This window comes from Belonocnema kinseyi, chromosome 7, assembly GCF_010883055.1.
Source record: "Belonocnema kinseyi isolate 2016_QV_RU_SX_M_011 chromosome 7, B_treatae_v1, whole genome shotgun sequence".
NCBI classification, from domain to species: domain Eukaryota; kingdom Metazoa; phylum Arthropoda; class Insecta; order Hymenoptera; family Cynipidae; genus Belonocnema; species Belonocnema kinseyi.
The window spans coordinates 109,937,777-109,954,995 of record NC_046663.1 but is presented as its reverse complement, the minus strand read 5'-3'; the positions used below and the strand labels follow the sequence as shown (position 1 = coordinate 109,954,995).

The 17,219-nt window shown below is 35.2% G+C and overlaps 1 protein-coding gene across 1 annotated transcript in view; it reads right to left on the bottom strand.

The window, feature by feature from the left end:
• Positions 1–5,657: 5,657 nt before the first annotated feature.
• Positions 5,658–17,219, bottom strand: part of LOC117176121 (uncharacterized protein DDB_G0283357-like) — a 16,151-nt gene continuing 4,589 nt past the window's right edge. Inside the window, exons 2-4 of the mRNA XM_033366180.1 lie at positions 12,993–13,179; positions 11,057–12,685; positions 5,658–10,496 (exon numbers count right to left, since the gene is read on the bottom strand). Coding sequence (XP_033222071.1) covers positions 10,205–10,496; positions 11,057–12,685; positions 12,993–13,179 — 2,108 coding nt within the window. The 3' untranslated portion in view covers positions 5,658–10,204. The remainder of the gene's footprint in view (positions 10,497–11,056; positions 12,686–12,992; positions 13,180–17,219) is intronic.

The following is a 17,219-nucleotide window of genomic DNA, read 5'->3' as shown; positions in this document are numbered from 1 at the left end:
CTCCAAGGAGATTATGTTGAAAAATAAAAAAAAATTTACCCAAAAAAAATTGTTTTTATACTTCATTCTAAGGACTTATTGAACTACCCTCGTATTTAAAACTAGCTAGAATTCAGTAAAAAGAATACAAATTGGTCAATCAAAATGTCTAGAAGCAAGAATTTTTTCTATTCTTCCATGAATTTTAATTATGTTGTTGAAAAAAGTTTGTCTGTAAAAAACAGATTTTTAAAATGATGATATTTAAATATTTAAAATGACCATAACATTTGTACTCTTCAACAAATATCTTAATGTCATACTGCAATCGATCAGTCTTGAATCAAGGAATCTATTCTCTTCTCTCATCAAATTCAAAATTAACTAAAACAGTTTTAATACAATAGACCGATTTTTTAACATTATAAATGGCTGTATCCCTCTCGAAACGCAGTTTTGAGATTTACTCATATTATTTACTTTCTACTATGTTGTGTGCGCTACGGTTCAGACCTGGTACACAAGTTGCCAGTGACCTGTGAAAGTGAGTAGCATACATCTGGCTGTGACTAGCCAGGTATAATGTGATGCATCCTCCGAAGCCAAGACTGTCTGTCGAGTTCAGCTTGTATGATCTCTGAAATATTATATTTTGGCGAGCTTTATTATTTTCAATTAAAAACTCTTCAATCATAGAGATTCATAAAACAGGCCCAAAAAGAAAAAAGTGGTCTGCACGAGACAAATCAAGAAGCTACCCTAATTGTTTTTTGAGCTGCTGAATCCGAATTTGTACTTAGAATTTCTTCGACACGTCTCAGTTTTTCCCTAGATGCAGAAAATATGGAAACCTAGGGATATTCAGAACATTATTTTGATAATACCAGTATACGGAAGAATAAATGTACAGGTGGCATATTTTTATGTGTTGGAACTCGAAAAGATTAAATTCATACACAAAAATTCCCCAGTGTCATTTCCGTTTCCCCTAGCTAGGATAAATCTAGGATAATTGAAAGTGTTACTCATGTTATACAAACTTATATGGCAAAAAATAACAAAAATTTTGCGTGTTTATTTGCAATGACTGTTGTTCTGTCAAATAAAATGTTATGCCCTGTTTCGATATGATGTTCAGCTAGTACTGATTGCATGAAATGTTTTAGTCTGGCTTTAGTCTCATGTTCCTTTATACGCTGGCTCACCGCTCTCCCGGTTTCTACAATATAGACTTTGCCACAATAACAAGGAATTTTATATACTCTACGGGGAGAGTATTCTTACTAAAACTAACACCCTTGGTAAGCTCGGGACTTCTCAAGGTAAGCTACTAACAGTTTTAGCTTTTTGGAAACGGTGCAGGGGCAACAAAATCGTCCCAAAATTCTTACAACTGAAAAATAATTTGGGAACATCTAAATCCAAATCAATTCTGTACAATACAAGTTTGCTTCTCTTGAAAGAAAGAATACAACATACCAAATGTCTTTTGTACACTATAAAAAAAAACTATTAAAACTTCATCTTTTCCTATCAAACACCCTCAGATTTGACACTTGGTCCATGTTGGACCGCATATCTTTTGAGCAATCCCAACGCATTAAAGAGCTTTCTACTCAAAAACAAAAAAAAAAATTTGACAAATTACTTCCAGTAAAGCAAACACAACTAATAGATACAGTAGAAAACATCTCTGACCATCCTCTCAACAAGGAAATGATTTCAGCCTTATTTAAAGGACATCATTTTGCAGTAGCTCCTTTGAAAATCCAAAAGAAGAAATAGTCATCAATTTAGAATCAACAGTATATATCCTTCCACCCGAAAAAGCAAATAACATACGACGTAGCACGGCCAACATGTTACGCCTAGCTCAAGCTCCTTCCTCAAATTTAACAAAACAAGAAAAAAACGCAACTAAAGAACTCAATCGGAATACAGATATTATCATATTACCTGCAGATAAAGGAAGCACAACAGTAATAATGAATAAAGAAAAATATACCAACAAAATCATGGACCTTCTAACTGACGATACATACATAAAACTTAAAAGGCGACCTATAAAAACACAATTTACAACCAGTTTACAACTTAGCAAGCTTCCTCGCTACAAAACTAAATCCTTTTACAGGAAACTCCATCACTCACGTCCAAAACTCATTTGACTTTATTAAAAAGATAAAACAGAGTCACATTCAATCTAAAGACATCATAGTGAGTTTCGACATAGTATATCTCTTTACGAAAGTACCAATATCTGATACAATTGATATTATTAAATCTTTTACAAATTTTTCTTGCGAGCTCGTACCTTTAATAGAACACTGTCTCAATAATACTTACTTCTCGTTCAACAACCAATTCTACGAACAAGCCTCAGGGGCAGTAATGGGAGCCCCAATCTCACATGTAAATGGCCAATGTTTTTATGGAACATCCAGAAACTAAAATTTTCAACCAAGCCAAGCTTAAACCGGAATTCTGGTTCCGTGACGTTAATGACACTTTTGTCATCTGGCAACATGGATGAGAAGAACTAAATAAGTTTTTCGATTTCATCAATCGATTACATCCTAATATCCAGTTCACCATGGAAATAGAACAAAACGGAAAATTGTCTTTCTTGGACGTGTTAATTTACAAAAGATCTGATAACACATTAGGGCATGAAGTCAAAACAACCTGAGAAAGAAAAGGAGAAAAAAATGACCACCACCCTACCCTACATCTAAGGTGTCACAGAAAAAATAGGAAGAATTCTCAACAAACGCATATTTCGACAAATAGGACAACTACTAAATATTAGGCTGGGGTGAAAAACCAACATTGTGCATCTAGGAAACGCCTCATGGGAGGGGGAATTGGCTTAAAATTGCGTATTTTCGAGTAAAACGCTTAAATACTTGTGCAGCTCCTAGCTCACTGAGTTCTACTACTTCAAGTGTTCCAGAGCCCACCACGTGCAGGTGGTTCCACATTGGGCTCCACCCACGCCCTACCCAACCAAAAAACCATATGTAGGACGTGCTTATTCAAGTCTCATACACCCACAAAGTTTTTCTTAGTGTTAAATAAGTTGACAGTCTATCGAGAAAGAAGTGTGGCGCGTATCTGTCGGTTCCGAGCCTCGAGATCGATGCCTAGTCTGGACACCTCTGTTGCCAGTCTAACAATTCTTTCCACCGCTACTGTGTGACAAGGCAAAGATGTAAAGTCTCAGTCTGGTACCAAGCCATCGGCCATAGATAGCATAGCGGTAAGTTCATCCTCTGTTATAGGAATTAAAACTGGAGGCACGGTAAGTGAAACGTCTGTCTGTTCCCAATCAATCATTTCTGTGTAATCATTAGCTCCAAAATCAATTTTTGGCACAATATTGTATCTAACAGTTGTCTGTTGCTTATGTTTTGCTTCCAGGATTTTGGTGAGTGCGTCTTGGCGAACGGTAAGCCTAGGGTCGGTTACCATTCCAAGAAGTATATTTTCTGGCATGGCAGAGAAGCCTTTTGTCTGAATGGAAGTGTTTACCACATTTCGGTACTTCAGAGGAAGAAACCTTGACAATTTGATTGCTTGAAAGACGTGCCGACTGACATCAGCGATAGACTTATCCCGTCTGATGTGGAACCACTGAGGTACGTATACTGTGAGTAAGTATTCAACTAATACTTGCAGTTTGTTTGTGGGTCTTTTTGTTGATATGTATAATCTCAGAATTCTATTTGCAGTTGTTAGCCAGCGAGCCATGTTGATGGGGCCTATCTTTCGGGAGGCTAGCTCAGGAGAGCACGCTCCGAAACGTATGGCATCTGATATCTCATAAAGATACCTTTGATCTGAGCTGAGATCAGTGGGCTCAATCTCAGGTAAGTCACACTCAACTTGTTTAAACTTTACAACATCGAGGGTCTTACAAGTTGGAAGTTGTCCCCCTATTGGCCCTGAGTATTTATTCGGACCAGAGGTGGGTCCGTCAATAAATACGAAAAGACTTCTGAACGGTAGCTCATTGAAATGTAATAGACAGACAACCCATTGCAAGGGACGATCAAGTCGTTCCTCTAGTAGACGAATAATTCCTCCCTTCCAGCCCGTATTCGTATTTGTACCATCACAGCCCACGACTACCACTGCATCGAAGCCTCCATTCAGTTCTGTTGTTACGTAATTATAAATAGAATCACACTCATCTTGGGCATAACTCGATGGTGTGACGACATGGCCTACGTATTTAGAACCTGGGTCGGCCCCCAAAGATATGTGTTCCTTGTTTTAAATCCGGAGGCTGTCAATGTTTCGTCTTTCCGACTATCAAAGTATAAGCCACGAATAGAATCCTCATGGAGTAATTCCTGCTTCAACTTGGAGCCTATTTTAATTTTCTCGCGCCTTATCTTACTTTTATCTATGACTAGACACTCAAGTACTTTTTGAGAAATATCCGGGGAGATCATACCTGCTCGATTGGCAGCGAGGAGTACAGACGAGCTTAAATGTGCCGCAGCCCTTTGACTTATACCATATCTTTGAGCAACTACTGTTGCTTCAGATAAGTCAAGTCTGGCCTGCGATGATTTTCTCTGCACAAGTCTGCGTGGTATGTCGTGAAAATCGTCTTCATCGGTAGAAGCATCAACCTTTATCTTAATTTCAGGAGGAGGATTATCACCTTCACCTTCCTCAAAGAAGGAATCTAAATCTATATCCATATGAATCGTAGAGGAAGATGTGGAGGCCGATGCAGTAGGAACGCTTTCCCCACCCTCTCCCCGTTCAAGTCTGCCTCTTTTTGCATTACGTTCTGTTCTCTTATGTATACTTTTTGTTTCAGTGACATCTACGCTGGCGATTCCCATGAATCTTTTACCTCTTTGGTCAAGATAGAAGGCATGCTCTACGGCTGGAACATAAGCATAATTGAGGCTTTGCTGATTTTGAGATCCGAAGACACACTGTTGAATTGTTTCTGGCATTTTATTTAAGAATTTTTAGTTTTAATACACTTTTTTAAAACCTTTTTTTGTGAGTAACAAAAAATATCTACACATGGAAATTAAAACTACTCTTGATTACTTTTATGTTTGAATGGCATTCCTAAACGCACCGGAGTCTGCACGAAATTTTCCTGATGAAAATCGCAATACGTTCCCCTCCAGAACCTTTCTCTCCTGAGTGAACTTCCAAAAAGGACTGATTGATAGGACTTTTCCAACCCGCGACTGGGCCTCGCTTCCTCTCAGAACCACGAATCCCCACTTCTCGTTAAGTAATTGCTTGCGAAATTATTGGTCCATTAATTCTTGCTATCCCAGATAGAAAGTATCGTTGGATTGCGTCTTCCTAAATAGTTAGCTGCATTAAAAAGATTTTTTTGGAGGCAAAATATAGGTGCAGTATCTAGAAAATTGAGCTGTCATGTCTATATTTCTATTGCTAAACAAGTATAGATGTCACAGCTAACCTGGTTCAGCTAGATATTCTAGGTGCAAAATATAGCTAAACTTGACAGCCTATCTAGCTACGTTTTCTGGCGGAAGTGCCTATAATTTTTCTAGCTAATAGGCCGGTATATCTTTAGGTGTAATGACGCAAAAATATATCAACCATATATATAAATACTTAAATCTTTATTATGTATTAGATACATACATGACTTAATTATTAAAAATCTTAAATTGAAAACAGTTAGTTATAATCAATACATATCAATATGTACACTAGGGCGTATCGAAAAAAAGTTGTAAGCGAAGATTTTCTGATGTCATATGCGCATTTTGAGAGCTTCAATATAATTCTGGAGGTTACAGCTAATCAAAAAATCTCTTTTTTCCATAACCGGTTCCATCATTGTCGTTGCATTACTGTATATATTATTCATTTTTTAACTCTTACAAGCCACATGGCACGATGCACGAGCTTCTTGTATTTTCGGAAAAGTCGGGTGTTAGTGTTGTGTGAACTAATGCAAGGCGGTACATTTTTTAAATGCATTTCAATTTATAGGCCTAAAACTGATGCTACAATTATTTTAGGTTACAATTTTTAGCTGCACGAGCAAACTAATTATAAGAAATATGCTGTTTGATCATGACTGCTAGAATGTTTAGCAAATAATGACAGAATTATTTGTACATTTTCTGTCTGCGGAAGACAGACGGTTTCTATTCAGCTATATCTCCTCAGCAATATATTTCTAGCTAGAACAGCTATACCATTTTTTTCAGTGTAGCGTTACAATATTTTAACCGTTTTGAACCATTTCCCTTTCGGGGTAGGCGCGACTCACTCGATGGGGAAGGGAGTAATGTGAGGCAGGAGTTATATAGTTTTTAAATTGGTCTTGAATTCTCGTGTTATTCATTTAAATAATAGGTTTGTTCCGCAACACTGCTTTGATCTAGGTTGCTAATAAATCTCTTTAGCAATCACCCCAAGTGAAGAGCTTCACAAAGTCCTCATGTGAGATCCCCCACTTGAGTCTATTAGTATCCACGGTCTTTTGTTTCATTCGTCATTCACTCTACTGACCCTCCTTTTATTAACTATTTACCGCCATACTTATCTGCCCTGGCATACTTCTCTAGCTTCTTTCACGTTCATGCATTTTTTCATGCAAACTCTCGTGTTTCTGTGGCTTCTTATGTCTCTTCTAACTAGGGTCTCATTTAGACATGCTAAACATTATTTCCGCGGTCTGTCTCTGGACACGATATCATTTACTTTACCTTCATACATTTGTTTCGTTAGTCGTCCATTTGTCATCCTCTCAACGTTCCAAACGATCTTAACCAACTTCTTTCCCATGTACCAACTCGTATTTCTTCTGAACCACATTCTTTCTGAATTATTTCGTTATTCACTTTATCCATAAGAGTTTTCCCTCATATTATGCGCAGTCATTTCATTCGTGGTAACTTTACTCTTATCATTTTCTTGATAGGCCCATGTCTCGCTGTCAAATAGTACATTCATATGATTTTAATAATTGCAACCACCCAAAATTAAAGCGCTTTACATGTTGGTAAAAAGTGTACAACAAAAGAAAAACACCGCAAATGGCGCTTTTTGAGTAGATGATTCATGATATTGAAATCACTTCCCCTTTGCACATACGCCTCTGATAATATGATTCATTAAAACGACGTCCGCATTCATCTTTCGTAAACTTCCCTTCAAATCGTCTTTTTTACTTATATTTGTAGGTCTTTTTTTGAGTGTAAGTAACCTTATATCATCGTTTATTTTAAAGGCCTCTTTGAAGGATCTAAAGAAATCTCCGTACTGGTAGAATTCAAATCCAGATTCGAAATTGCGACCGTTGCCGCTCTTATCTTGACTTTTGTTGCCAGTAAAGTTGCGTCGCAGTTTATATTGACAAGTTAAAGTGGACGGTGATGAACTTTTTTTTATTATTAGTGACTCTCACTATTATCACTAGTAACATTACTTGTTTTCAAATACTTTTCAAAGAACCACTTTCTCTTTCCAATTTTGCCTCTTTTTAGGTGACTAATAGATGTTAATATAAACACTGCCTAACTCTCTGTCACGGAGATCAAGTTTGCATTTGGTGACACAAAGCTATGGTGACCAAGATATCATCAGATTAGCATCAAGCGAAGCATCGAGTATTAATTGCTTTATTAATTGCAATTATTAATTGCCGATCATCCGTGGATGACGCGGGGCTGTCTATATTGCTCCGCTGCTGAAACTCAGGAATGACTTGGTACGTACTGAGTTAGTTATGGAAGGATGATCTGTGACTCTGTATCTTATTCGCAAGAAATTCCCCGTGATGATCTATTCCTGGGAGACATGCCTCCGCAAAACGTTGCAATGCAGCTTTGATCACGAGCTGTCAGATGGATGTTCCTGGTACCTGATCAAGCTATCATCTTGTACGATACATTCTCACAGCTTTTAAGATCCTAGCACATAAGTTGGAATCTGCTTATCAAATTTGTCCTCTGAGGACTGAAACCAAGTTACCTGTTTACACGGCAACATCACGCTTATGCGGCAGTTAACTGTCAGACTATATTGTTGCCAACGACATATTAAATGTTGTTACGGGTTATATTAGTTTTTGTGTGGCATGGTATCTCATAGCGGGCGGCAAATACGTCGTCTAGTTACGTGCTGCTCTTTCCAGCTTGGTCTTTCGTGGCGGATGGAAACAATCTTGTTTCATTAGATGTTGGTCTTTGCAAGTTTATGCTTCAAGGCGGGCGGGGACCATTTTGAGTCTTTATATTGTTTTAGATTTCTAAATCAATCGCCCACCTGACTTTAATTTATTTTTTAAGAAATTTGTATTTTTCACATATAAGATTCAATTTTAATTTATTATGTCCACAGAACGAGGTGGGCAAGATGGTAATACTTTTTGAGCCTATTCAATTTAATTTAGTTAAGATTTTAATCAAGTTTATCATTGAAAAATGTTTATTATTCCTAATAAGGTTTGTGAATGTTTGGAGTTTGTCTCTGAAGCTATTGTTCCGCATGGTCACTTTTCTTTGTGTACATCGCTCGTGACCTTGCGAACGCGTGTATGAAGCGGTAGTGTTGTTGTCATTGTGGCTCGCTCCATTGGCTTTCTTTTTTCAGTTCCGTTTTTACTTTCGTACAGGGAACTTGTGACCTCTTAATGAGATGAAGTTTCACGCGCTACATTACATAAATTCATGTTGATTATCGGTTCTAGTTGCGACTCATGCTTTCTTAGGTCTTATTACTGTTCTTATCAAATACTGTTCTTGAAAAGTGTTCTTAACTTAAATAAGTGATTGTGTGCCTCGTGCTGATGCCTCCTTCAGGTTATCATTAAGGGAAGTGATAAGTAGTACATTAATAGTGACCAGTGAATTGATTTTACCGACTCAATCGGCGTCTGGTGTTGTGGAAAGTAACGAGTCGGGCGACATATACCTCCGGTTACATCTTCATTAAGCTCCCAGAGCCAACATCTGGGCTAACTTAAAAAATTAACTACATGTTTTGTATGTGACATGTGTGAGTTGACCCGCGTGTTTCAACTCTAATCATAGTTTGATTGGATCATATCGGATTACATTTGATTATTTATCTTATATGCTTCAAAGTGACAATATGTTATTCCCTCGCTGTCCCACGCCAGCCGTAATTAATTGGTCACCAATTTTGATGAAGCTTCATTAATCAGGAGAAGTTAAAGGTAGGGTAAAATTAGGCAATGGTATTGTTTTCGATGCATTTAATGCATTTTAAAGAATTGTAATAATTATAATATATACACTCAGTTCGTAAAAAATATAGATAGTATAATAACGCATAATGCGTATTATTAAATTTCAATCTTATACTCGTATTGGGGTCTTTCAGTTCCTATAATATATACACCTACAAAAACATTTCACTTGATAACAAGGAACAGAATTTCACGTAAACGCCAATGTTAATATTAGTGTATCCCATACGATACTTTACGCTCCCCGTTAAAATACTGACGAGAATATTTAGGCCACAGAGCTTAAGTAATTAGGCCTGTATATAATTGAAAAAGCAAACTCATCCTGCATATAAAAGAGTCAACAAACATATCATACGCATTTAAATCAAACGGAATATATTTTTTGCGTTTCCGTTACCAACAGAAATCAGTCCTCTTTACCAAATTCTGATTAGGCGTTCTCAGCTTATAAAAATTTTCGTTTACTACAAAAAAGTAAACATTGAACCAGAGGATCAATTATTTATAAGACTTCTGGCAAAAATAATTTACTCACTTTTGAAGATTAATTTCATCAATCATTTAAAGGAAAGATTGATTTTTGTTATAACTGAGAATACTTAATGTTTCTCATGAAGAGAAAATCTGCCCTCCGTGGCTCACTGGCCTCTTTGTAAATAGTAATCATTCATCACCCAAGTTCTTCAGGAACAAGCAAGATTCGAGACATTTTATATGGAAAAATTATAATCACATAATTTGTGCAATATCCAATATTATGCGTTGTTTACGAACAACTTGCGATTGATGATTCAATATTTGAATTTGACCGAATCATACCATTAATTTAGATTTGTACTTAAACTAATAGTCTTCTATTCTTAAATGAATAGTTGTTGGATTATTGATGAAATAGTGGTTGGAAATTTTATCTCTTTGTTGATTATGGCTGGGACAATATTAAATTTGGAGAATTTTTTGTTAATTAAAAAATTTTAAAAAAGGTTCTTAAGATCTTGAAATTTTTGAAGACTCTTTGCTTCCGGTTACGTGTTCAAGTTCGAGACCATCATATTCCAAAGCTCCAGCGTTGTCGTAGTAAGCATAATCATAGTCGTTCTTTTTTCCGGATTTAACGGGTTTCACAGTTGTGATATCTGCAAATCTTGTGGTTGTTGAAAATGGCCTAGCAGAATTACTAACGTAAGTTGTTCCTCGGGAAGTTGTTTGAGATTGAGCGGGTTTTTGAGTGTTAGCATTATAGCTGTTTGGGTTATAGGTAGTTGGTGCTCCATTTCTCCTATAAAATAAACAGGTAAATGCCAGCGAGATTTGAGAATTTTAATACTTATTATTTTTATACATTATTTTTCTCAATTATTTTTTTTTGTAATAATATTTAGCATTCAAGAACATTCTACAAAAATCTGGAAAATTTGCAAAATCATCAATAAAATTCCAAGACATTCTGCAAGATTCCAGATTACTTCCGAATAGTTAAGAACATTTTAAACGATTTTAGAATACTGTAAAAGATTCTGGGATATTCTCAGATTGTTTAATTAAACTCAAAATCACTATAGATAATTTTAGGATGTTCCAGATCATTCTTTATGATTCTAAATTCTCAATGAAAATTGTCGAATATTCTAAAATATGCCAAAATCTTCCTGTTTTAAATTTTGTTGTTGTTGAAGTTATGTCCAATTTTGAAGGCATTGATAAAATTGCGAGAAAATCACAGAAGACAGTAATTCTTATATCGCTCCGAGTCAAAATTGATCCATTTTCCGAATTACATTTAGGTTTCAAAATCCCTTCCCTGCAAATAACTTTAGATAGTTTTTAAATAATATCTACCTTGGAACAGGAGTTGTAGATCTGGGTGTTTCAGCTAAATGATTGATGCTTGATGGACTGAATCCAATGCCAGCAGACCTACCAAAATCGTAGTTAGCAGTGCTGGTTTCATAGTACTTCCCAGTATTTCCTGCATCATAATTATTGTACTGAGTGACTTTCTTGGGTATCTTTGTTGAGTCGTAGTACTGGGTAGGTTTGCTGTGGCTTGATTTTTCATTGTATTGTACATTATCGCGAGTTTGGGAATACCTATTGCTCTCACTTTTTCTGTACTGACCATCATCATGCGACGACTGCCTATTGTTTTCACTTTTTCGGTACTGTCCGTCATCATTCGAGGACTGTCGGGTATTCTCATTTTTTCTGTAATGACCATCATCATTGGAAGACGACTGTAAGCTATAACGGTCTCCACCTCTGACATTAACATTCTTCTTCGTAATTGGACTGTAGGTTGTTGGTGCATAGCTGTTGCCAGAGTAGTTGTTCGAAAATAATTTAGTGGTCTGAGTAAAGTCTTGTCTTATTGTTGAAGGAGAGTTTGATCTGGATTTGTGCTGGCCATTGTTGGTATTGCTACTGAAGGTATCAAAAAAGGTTGGGGCATTTGTTGACGATGGGAATCCAGTACTGCTGGTGCGTTGTATATTGTTGTAGTTTCTCTGGTAGTTACCAAAGTCACTTGACTGATAATTCGTGCTTGGTTGAACGGTCGTGGATTGAGAGAAAGTTCCAGTAAAGGTGGAAGGATTGAAGAAATTCTTGTTGCTGTTAAAAATGGAAGGTCTTGGTGTTGTTTCACTAGATTGACGAAAGTTGCTACTGCCCAAACCAGTATTATAGTTGTCGGTGTCGCTGTCGGTGGTTGTAGTCTTAGCAGTGGTGCTGGGTATAATCGGGAATCCAGTAAAGCCTTCTGGGTAATTGGTAATCGGTCTGTAGGTCGTAGTGGTATAGGTAGAATAACTAAAAGTTGAGCTTGGGCGGCTAGTTGTTGGGTTAGTGTACTTCTGAGTATTCTTGAAAGTGTCTTGAGCAGAGGATGGACGTTGGGTGGTTGTTGGTGCATTGAAATTTCTTTGGTTGTGGTTATAAGTTTTGTCACTGTAGTAGTTCACATTTGAATTGTAGTTGCCAGTGGTTTGAGTTACCGGCGCTGATGTGGGTGTGTAGCTGTTTCCGTTGTTTCCACTATACTGTTGTTTCCTGCTGATTTTTCTGACTCCAGACTTTTTCCTGGGTTCCTGAGTAGTCTTGTCATAGGTTTTATCGTTTTCATAATCATCGTCCTTGGCGTTGTTTCTGTTGTTGAAGTAGTTGCTGCTGCTGCTTCCGCGAAGGATGTCCTTGTTACTGGTGTCCTTGAAACTAGTTGCGGCTACTCTGTTAAGGGCGTTTGCAGAAGATCGAACTGCGTCGCTGGTCTCACTGCGCTGAAGATGATCTTGAGGTTCAGCATCACTGCGGATACTGTCGAAGTGAAGAGATTCTAAACCTGAACCTATTCTGTATAGGTCAAAGTTGTCACTGGCGTAGTATAATGTTGCGGCCTCGCAATCTACATCGTACCAATCAGCACAGGTTTGACTCTCCTGATCAAAAGCTGTGTCATTCGGACACAGGAATCTGCAATAAATCAAGATTTAAATCATTTTTAGTTTTATTTAAGCAGGTTGTAGGTCCACGATAAGCTGATACTAGTTTCAGCGATTATTTAGTTTTTGTATGGAATTCGAAATGTGAAATGAAATAAAAATATAAATTTAAAATTATATGCATCAAAAATTGCCAAAGGTTTGCATATAATGTAGAATTAACTTGAGGCGATCTGAAGACGACTGTTATGGCGAGAATACGGAAACGTTTCGTCTGAATCGATTTTCTAAAAGCGATGACTTTCTTTATGCATACAAGGCGATTGAATAGAACTTACCGATAATCTTGGATGCTTCCAGCAACGGATACACAAACGTGGAAAAGTTGACAGTCAGTCTCCGGGTCGGCGTAATAGCTGCCTACAATTTTATTGCGACAGGTAAAGGAGGTTTCTGGCATATATTGTTGCGAATATCTCGGTGGAGGTCGTTGGAGGCAGAGAACACAACTCCATAAAACTCCGGCTGTATCAAAATTTAAAATAATGTAGATGTTGAGAAAGTGAAAAGAGCCAGATTGGATTATATATTGCGCTTATTCTTGACCCATTCGGAATTAAAGGTGTACATACAATGGAAATGTTACTTGTATTTTTAAGTGTTTTGAAAAATGTAAGTATACATTTTTTAATTACTTTAAGCGAATTTTAATCATACTCTTAACTTTTTATTTATTTTAATCACTTTTTAATAGTATTCAAGTTGATAAAGGGTGAAAGTACGTTTTTGGTTAAAAGCTTGACTGGATAATATAATTTGTCCGCTGAAATCAGATATATCTTATTATTATGTAATTCCGATTTCAAAATGGGCTTAAAGTTCGAAAATATATTTTTTCATCTACAAAAATTTAAATAAAAAATGGCAAAACATTGAAATGTAAATTTTGCAAATGTATATATTTTTTCAAGATTAATTAAAAGTGAAAAATTCTAATTTCCTTATTCACTTTTAGACAAATTTTAATAAATATGCGTTGAGCGGTTCCAACATTTAAAAATATTGCTTTGGCTTAATAATATTAGATACAAATTCTATTGATATTTACAATAAGAATATTAAAAAATGACCATATTACTGTATAAATATTTTTGTATTTGATTGAGGATGTGGGTGTAAAAAAGAAAACTTAGAAAAAAAATAGTTTACCTTTAAATTCGAAAATTATCTTTTCCTAAATGTTATGGTAGATATGGTGTTGCTGTTAAAAAACTCATAAAACAAACGTATTCTCACTCAACTCCTATAGAAAAATTTAGCTAATATTTCAGTACAGTTTATCAATTAAAAAATTGAATTTAAAATTTTATTTTTAAAATTTAAATCTCAGCAATAGATTGTTAAGAATTTTCGTTCAACCATTTTTAATAATCTATTGTAGGATTGTCATGAAAAAAATATTTGCAGTGATAAGTAATTATAAAATGAATAATACTTATTTCTGAATTTGTATGTAACATTTATATTGTTTATAAACAATGTTTACAATTGATAAAAAATGTTAATAACAATATTTTTAAACCTATAAAGTAATAAAATACTATTAAACAGATTTTATTGATCACTCCGTGCTGCAGTTTGTTATTTCTTACTATTTAAATTTCCTTCTCATTTCTAAAGGTTTTACTTACTTTTAATTATTTATAGTGCTGTAAACACTTCTGTATTTAATAATTGAAAATTATATTGTGACTCGCTTCACTTAAAAGGACTTTATGAATTTTCACGGTACAAATGATGATCCAAATGTGAGGCTCTCCGGATGTGAAGATATATATTCCTTTCTAATGAGAATTTGCATAATATGTGATATATTCACACAATCATGACCGCATGAATATACTTAATCCAAAGCCAGTCGTGCGATCGACAATTAATATGTGCTTTATGTGGCCAAGAAACCAGAAAATCACGTATGAAGAAAAGGACATCAATACAGTGTTTTTTCAAGGCAAAATGAAAGTTGTTAGCAACTCACGTATTCGTCGAATGAGTAAAATGTGATGAACTACATTGAAAAATTTAATGCAGTCATTATTATCATATGATTATATTGTAAGTGATCCTGGCATTTTCCTTACTCGGCTAATTCTAATTTAAAATATAGCTACTAACCAATAATTCAAACTGTAATATTTATTCACATTGCCTAGAGGTAGACCGCGGAAAGAATGGTTAGAATGTGTGAATGAGACCCTAGTTATAAGAGACATAAGAAGTCACAGAAACACGAGAGCCTGCATGAAAAAATGCATGGACATAAGAGAAGCTAGAGAAGTATGCCAGGACAGAAAAGTATGGCGGCAAATAGTTAAGAAAAAGAGTGTCAGTAGATTGAATGACGCCTTACAGAAAAAAGACTTGGCCACTAATGGACCCAAGTAGAGAAACTTAAATAACGACTTTGCGAGGATCTTCACGTGGGGTGATTGCTAGAGAGATTGATCAACAACCTAGGTTGGAACGAACGTGTTATTTACATAAATAACACATGAAATCTGGATCAATCTGAAAATTCTCTATCCCTTCCCCACATTACTCCTTTCCCCACCGAGTGAGTCACGCCTACCCCGACAGGGAAATGGCTTAATGGTGTAATAACATAATATTTAAAAAAATTTCAATTTAAAGGTGAATATTCTACGAAATTGACTAGAAAGTATTAGAATGTTTTCAAATGATATTTAATACTAAATTGTGAAATATTATATTGTTCTATGCTTCATAATTTAAAAGATGATTAATATTTTTGCAGTGAAGATAAATTAATTAGTGTCACTATTTCAGTAAGCTTCTCATGAAACACGTTGCATCATTCAATATTCGAAAGGAGAAAAGTACTTTATTATTATTACATACCTATTTACGTTTTTGCTTTCGAATCATCTTGAGGAATGCAATGCGTTTGATTAGTGTATTCAAGAAGAAATGACAAATGACTTATTTCAAGTGCTTTGAAATCTCATTATAAAAGAAAATTTTTTAAATATCTATTTCGTACCATACATTCATTAAAGATGTTGAATTAATTAAACGCTTATATAACACATAATTATTTATGTGGAATTATTGTGATAAATGTTTGTATTCATTTTATTATTGTATAATTCGAAATATCTGAAAGTTACTTTCTTAATGACCCTATAGAGTGATGCAGGAATTAGTTTGCGTACGGAAATGCAGTAGGAGAATTAGCAGTAAACCTGTTTTTTACAGTCAAGTACACTTAATCCAGTTTAGTTAAAAGTGCTTATATCATAGATTGATGACCTTTATTAACCAGAGTTTTACTGAAGAATTTAAAAAGTGTATTATTCAACGTTAATGACATCATTCTCAGAAATTTAACAAATTTAAACTCCAAGAATAAAAAACGACAAAATTTAAACAAACACGCGCACCAATACTACAGGTCAATATTAAAAGAAAAACTCAAATTAATTAAGGAAGAAGAAAGAAAAAGAAGGCGAACACCAAATCCCCTTCTTTCATTTCTTTTTTCGTCTTTCATTATTTCTGTGTTTTCTTTTTAATATTTGAACCGATAATATTTACAAGAATTGATAGATAAATTTTATAATTTTGTAAATAAATTATTTCTGGAAATTTAATAATAAATTTTATAAATATTTTTCGTGTGGGAGGAAAAATGTAGCTATATAGAAAGACAAGATAAATAAAAGAAAGAAGCGGACCTGAAAGTCGACTTCTGTCTCTTTTCTCTTTTTTTATTTCCGTTTTTTTTTATATTTAGAATAAAATTATCTGCTTTGTGGTTTTACCCAAATGTGGCAGGTTTTTATTCTTGGAATTTAATTCTTTTTTAAAGAACCTTGCACCATCTATATTCAGAAAAAGTATCCATGTATAAATAAAAGGAATGTCCCAAAAAGGCTTGGACCGATTACGCAGCTAGACAAAAATTACATTTTTGATACCCCAAAACTTGATTACGTGATCCCGAAGGATTTTGTAGTCCTAAAAAGAAATTCGTTGTCCAAGTTTTTATCACACGTCAGGAAGTCGAGATATCCTAACATTTGGATTTTGGATCACATTTTGGATCATGACGAACAAATTTTTATTCTCTGAGTTATGGTTAATTAACCATTTCAGTTTAACGCTAAAGAACTAGCAAAGAAGGAGGAGAGAGTGAATAAAATGGTCTTATTTGATAGATAAAGAATTTGGTTACTAAACATTTTTGAGTTTGCTAAATTCGAATTTAAGCTCAGATTTGCAAAATTATGGTTGCAGATTTGTGCCAGACTTCAGTGTGAAATTCTAATGATTAATGTGCCATATTTCGGAGAAAGTTTTAGATGAAAGATGGTTGTGTGTTTATGCGTACTTTTAAACAATATTTTGCATTACATTACTTAAATACAGTGATTCCGCGATTAATTGCCGGTCTTGGAATTGCCGGTGGGCCTAAATCAGGGGACTCTGAACTGTTTTGTCTCTCTCCTGTTTCTGCCTGTGCTTGCCACGCCTGAGTGAACACC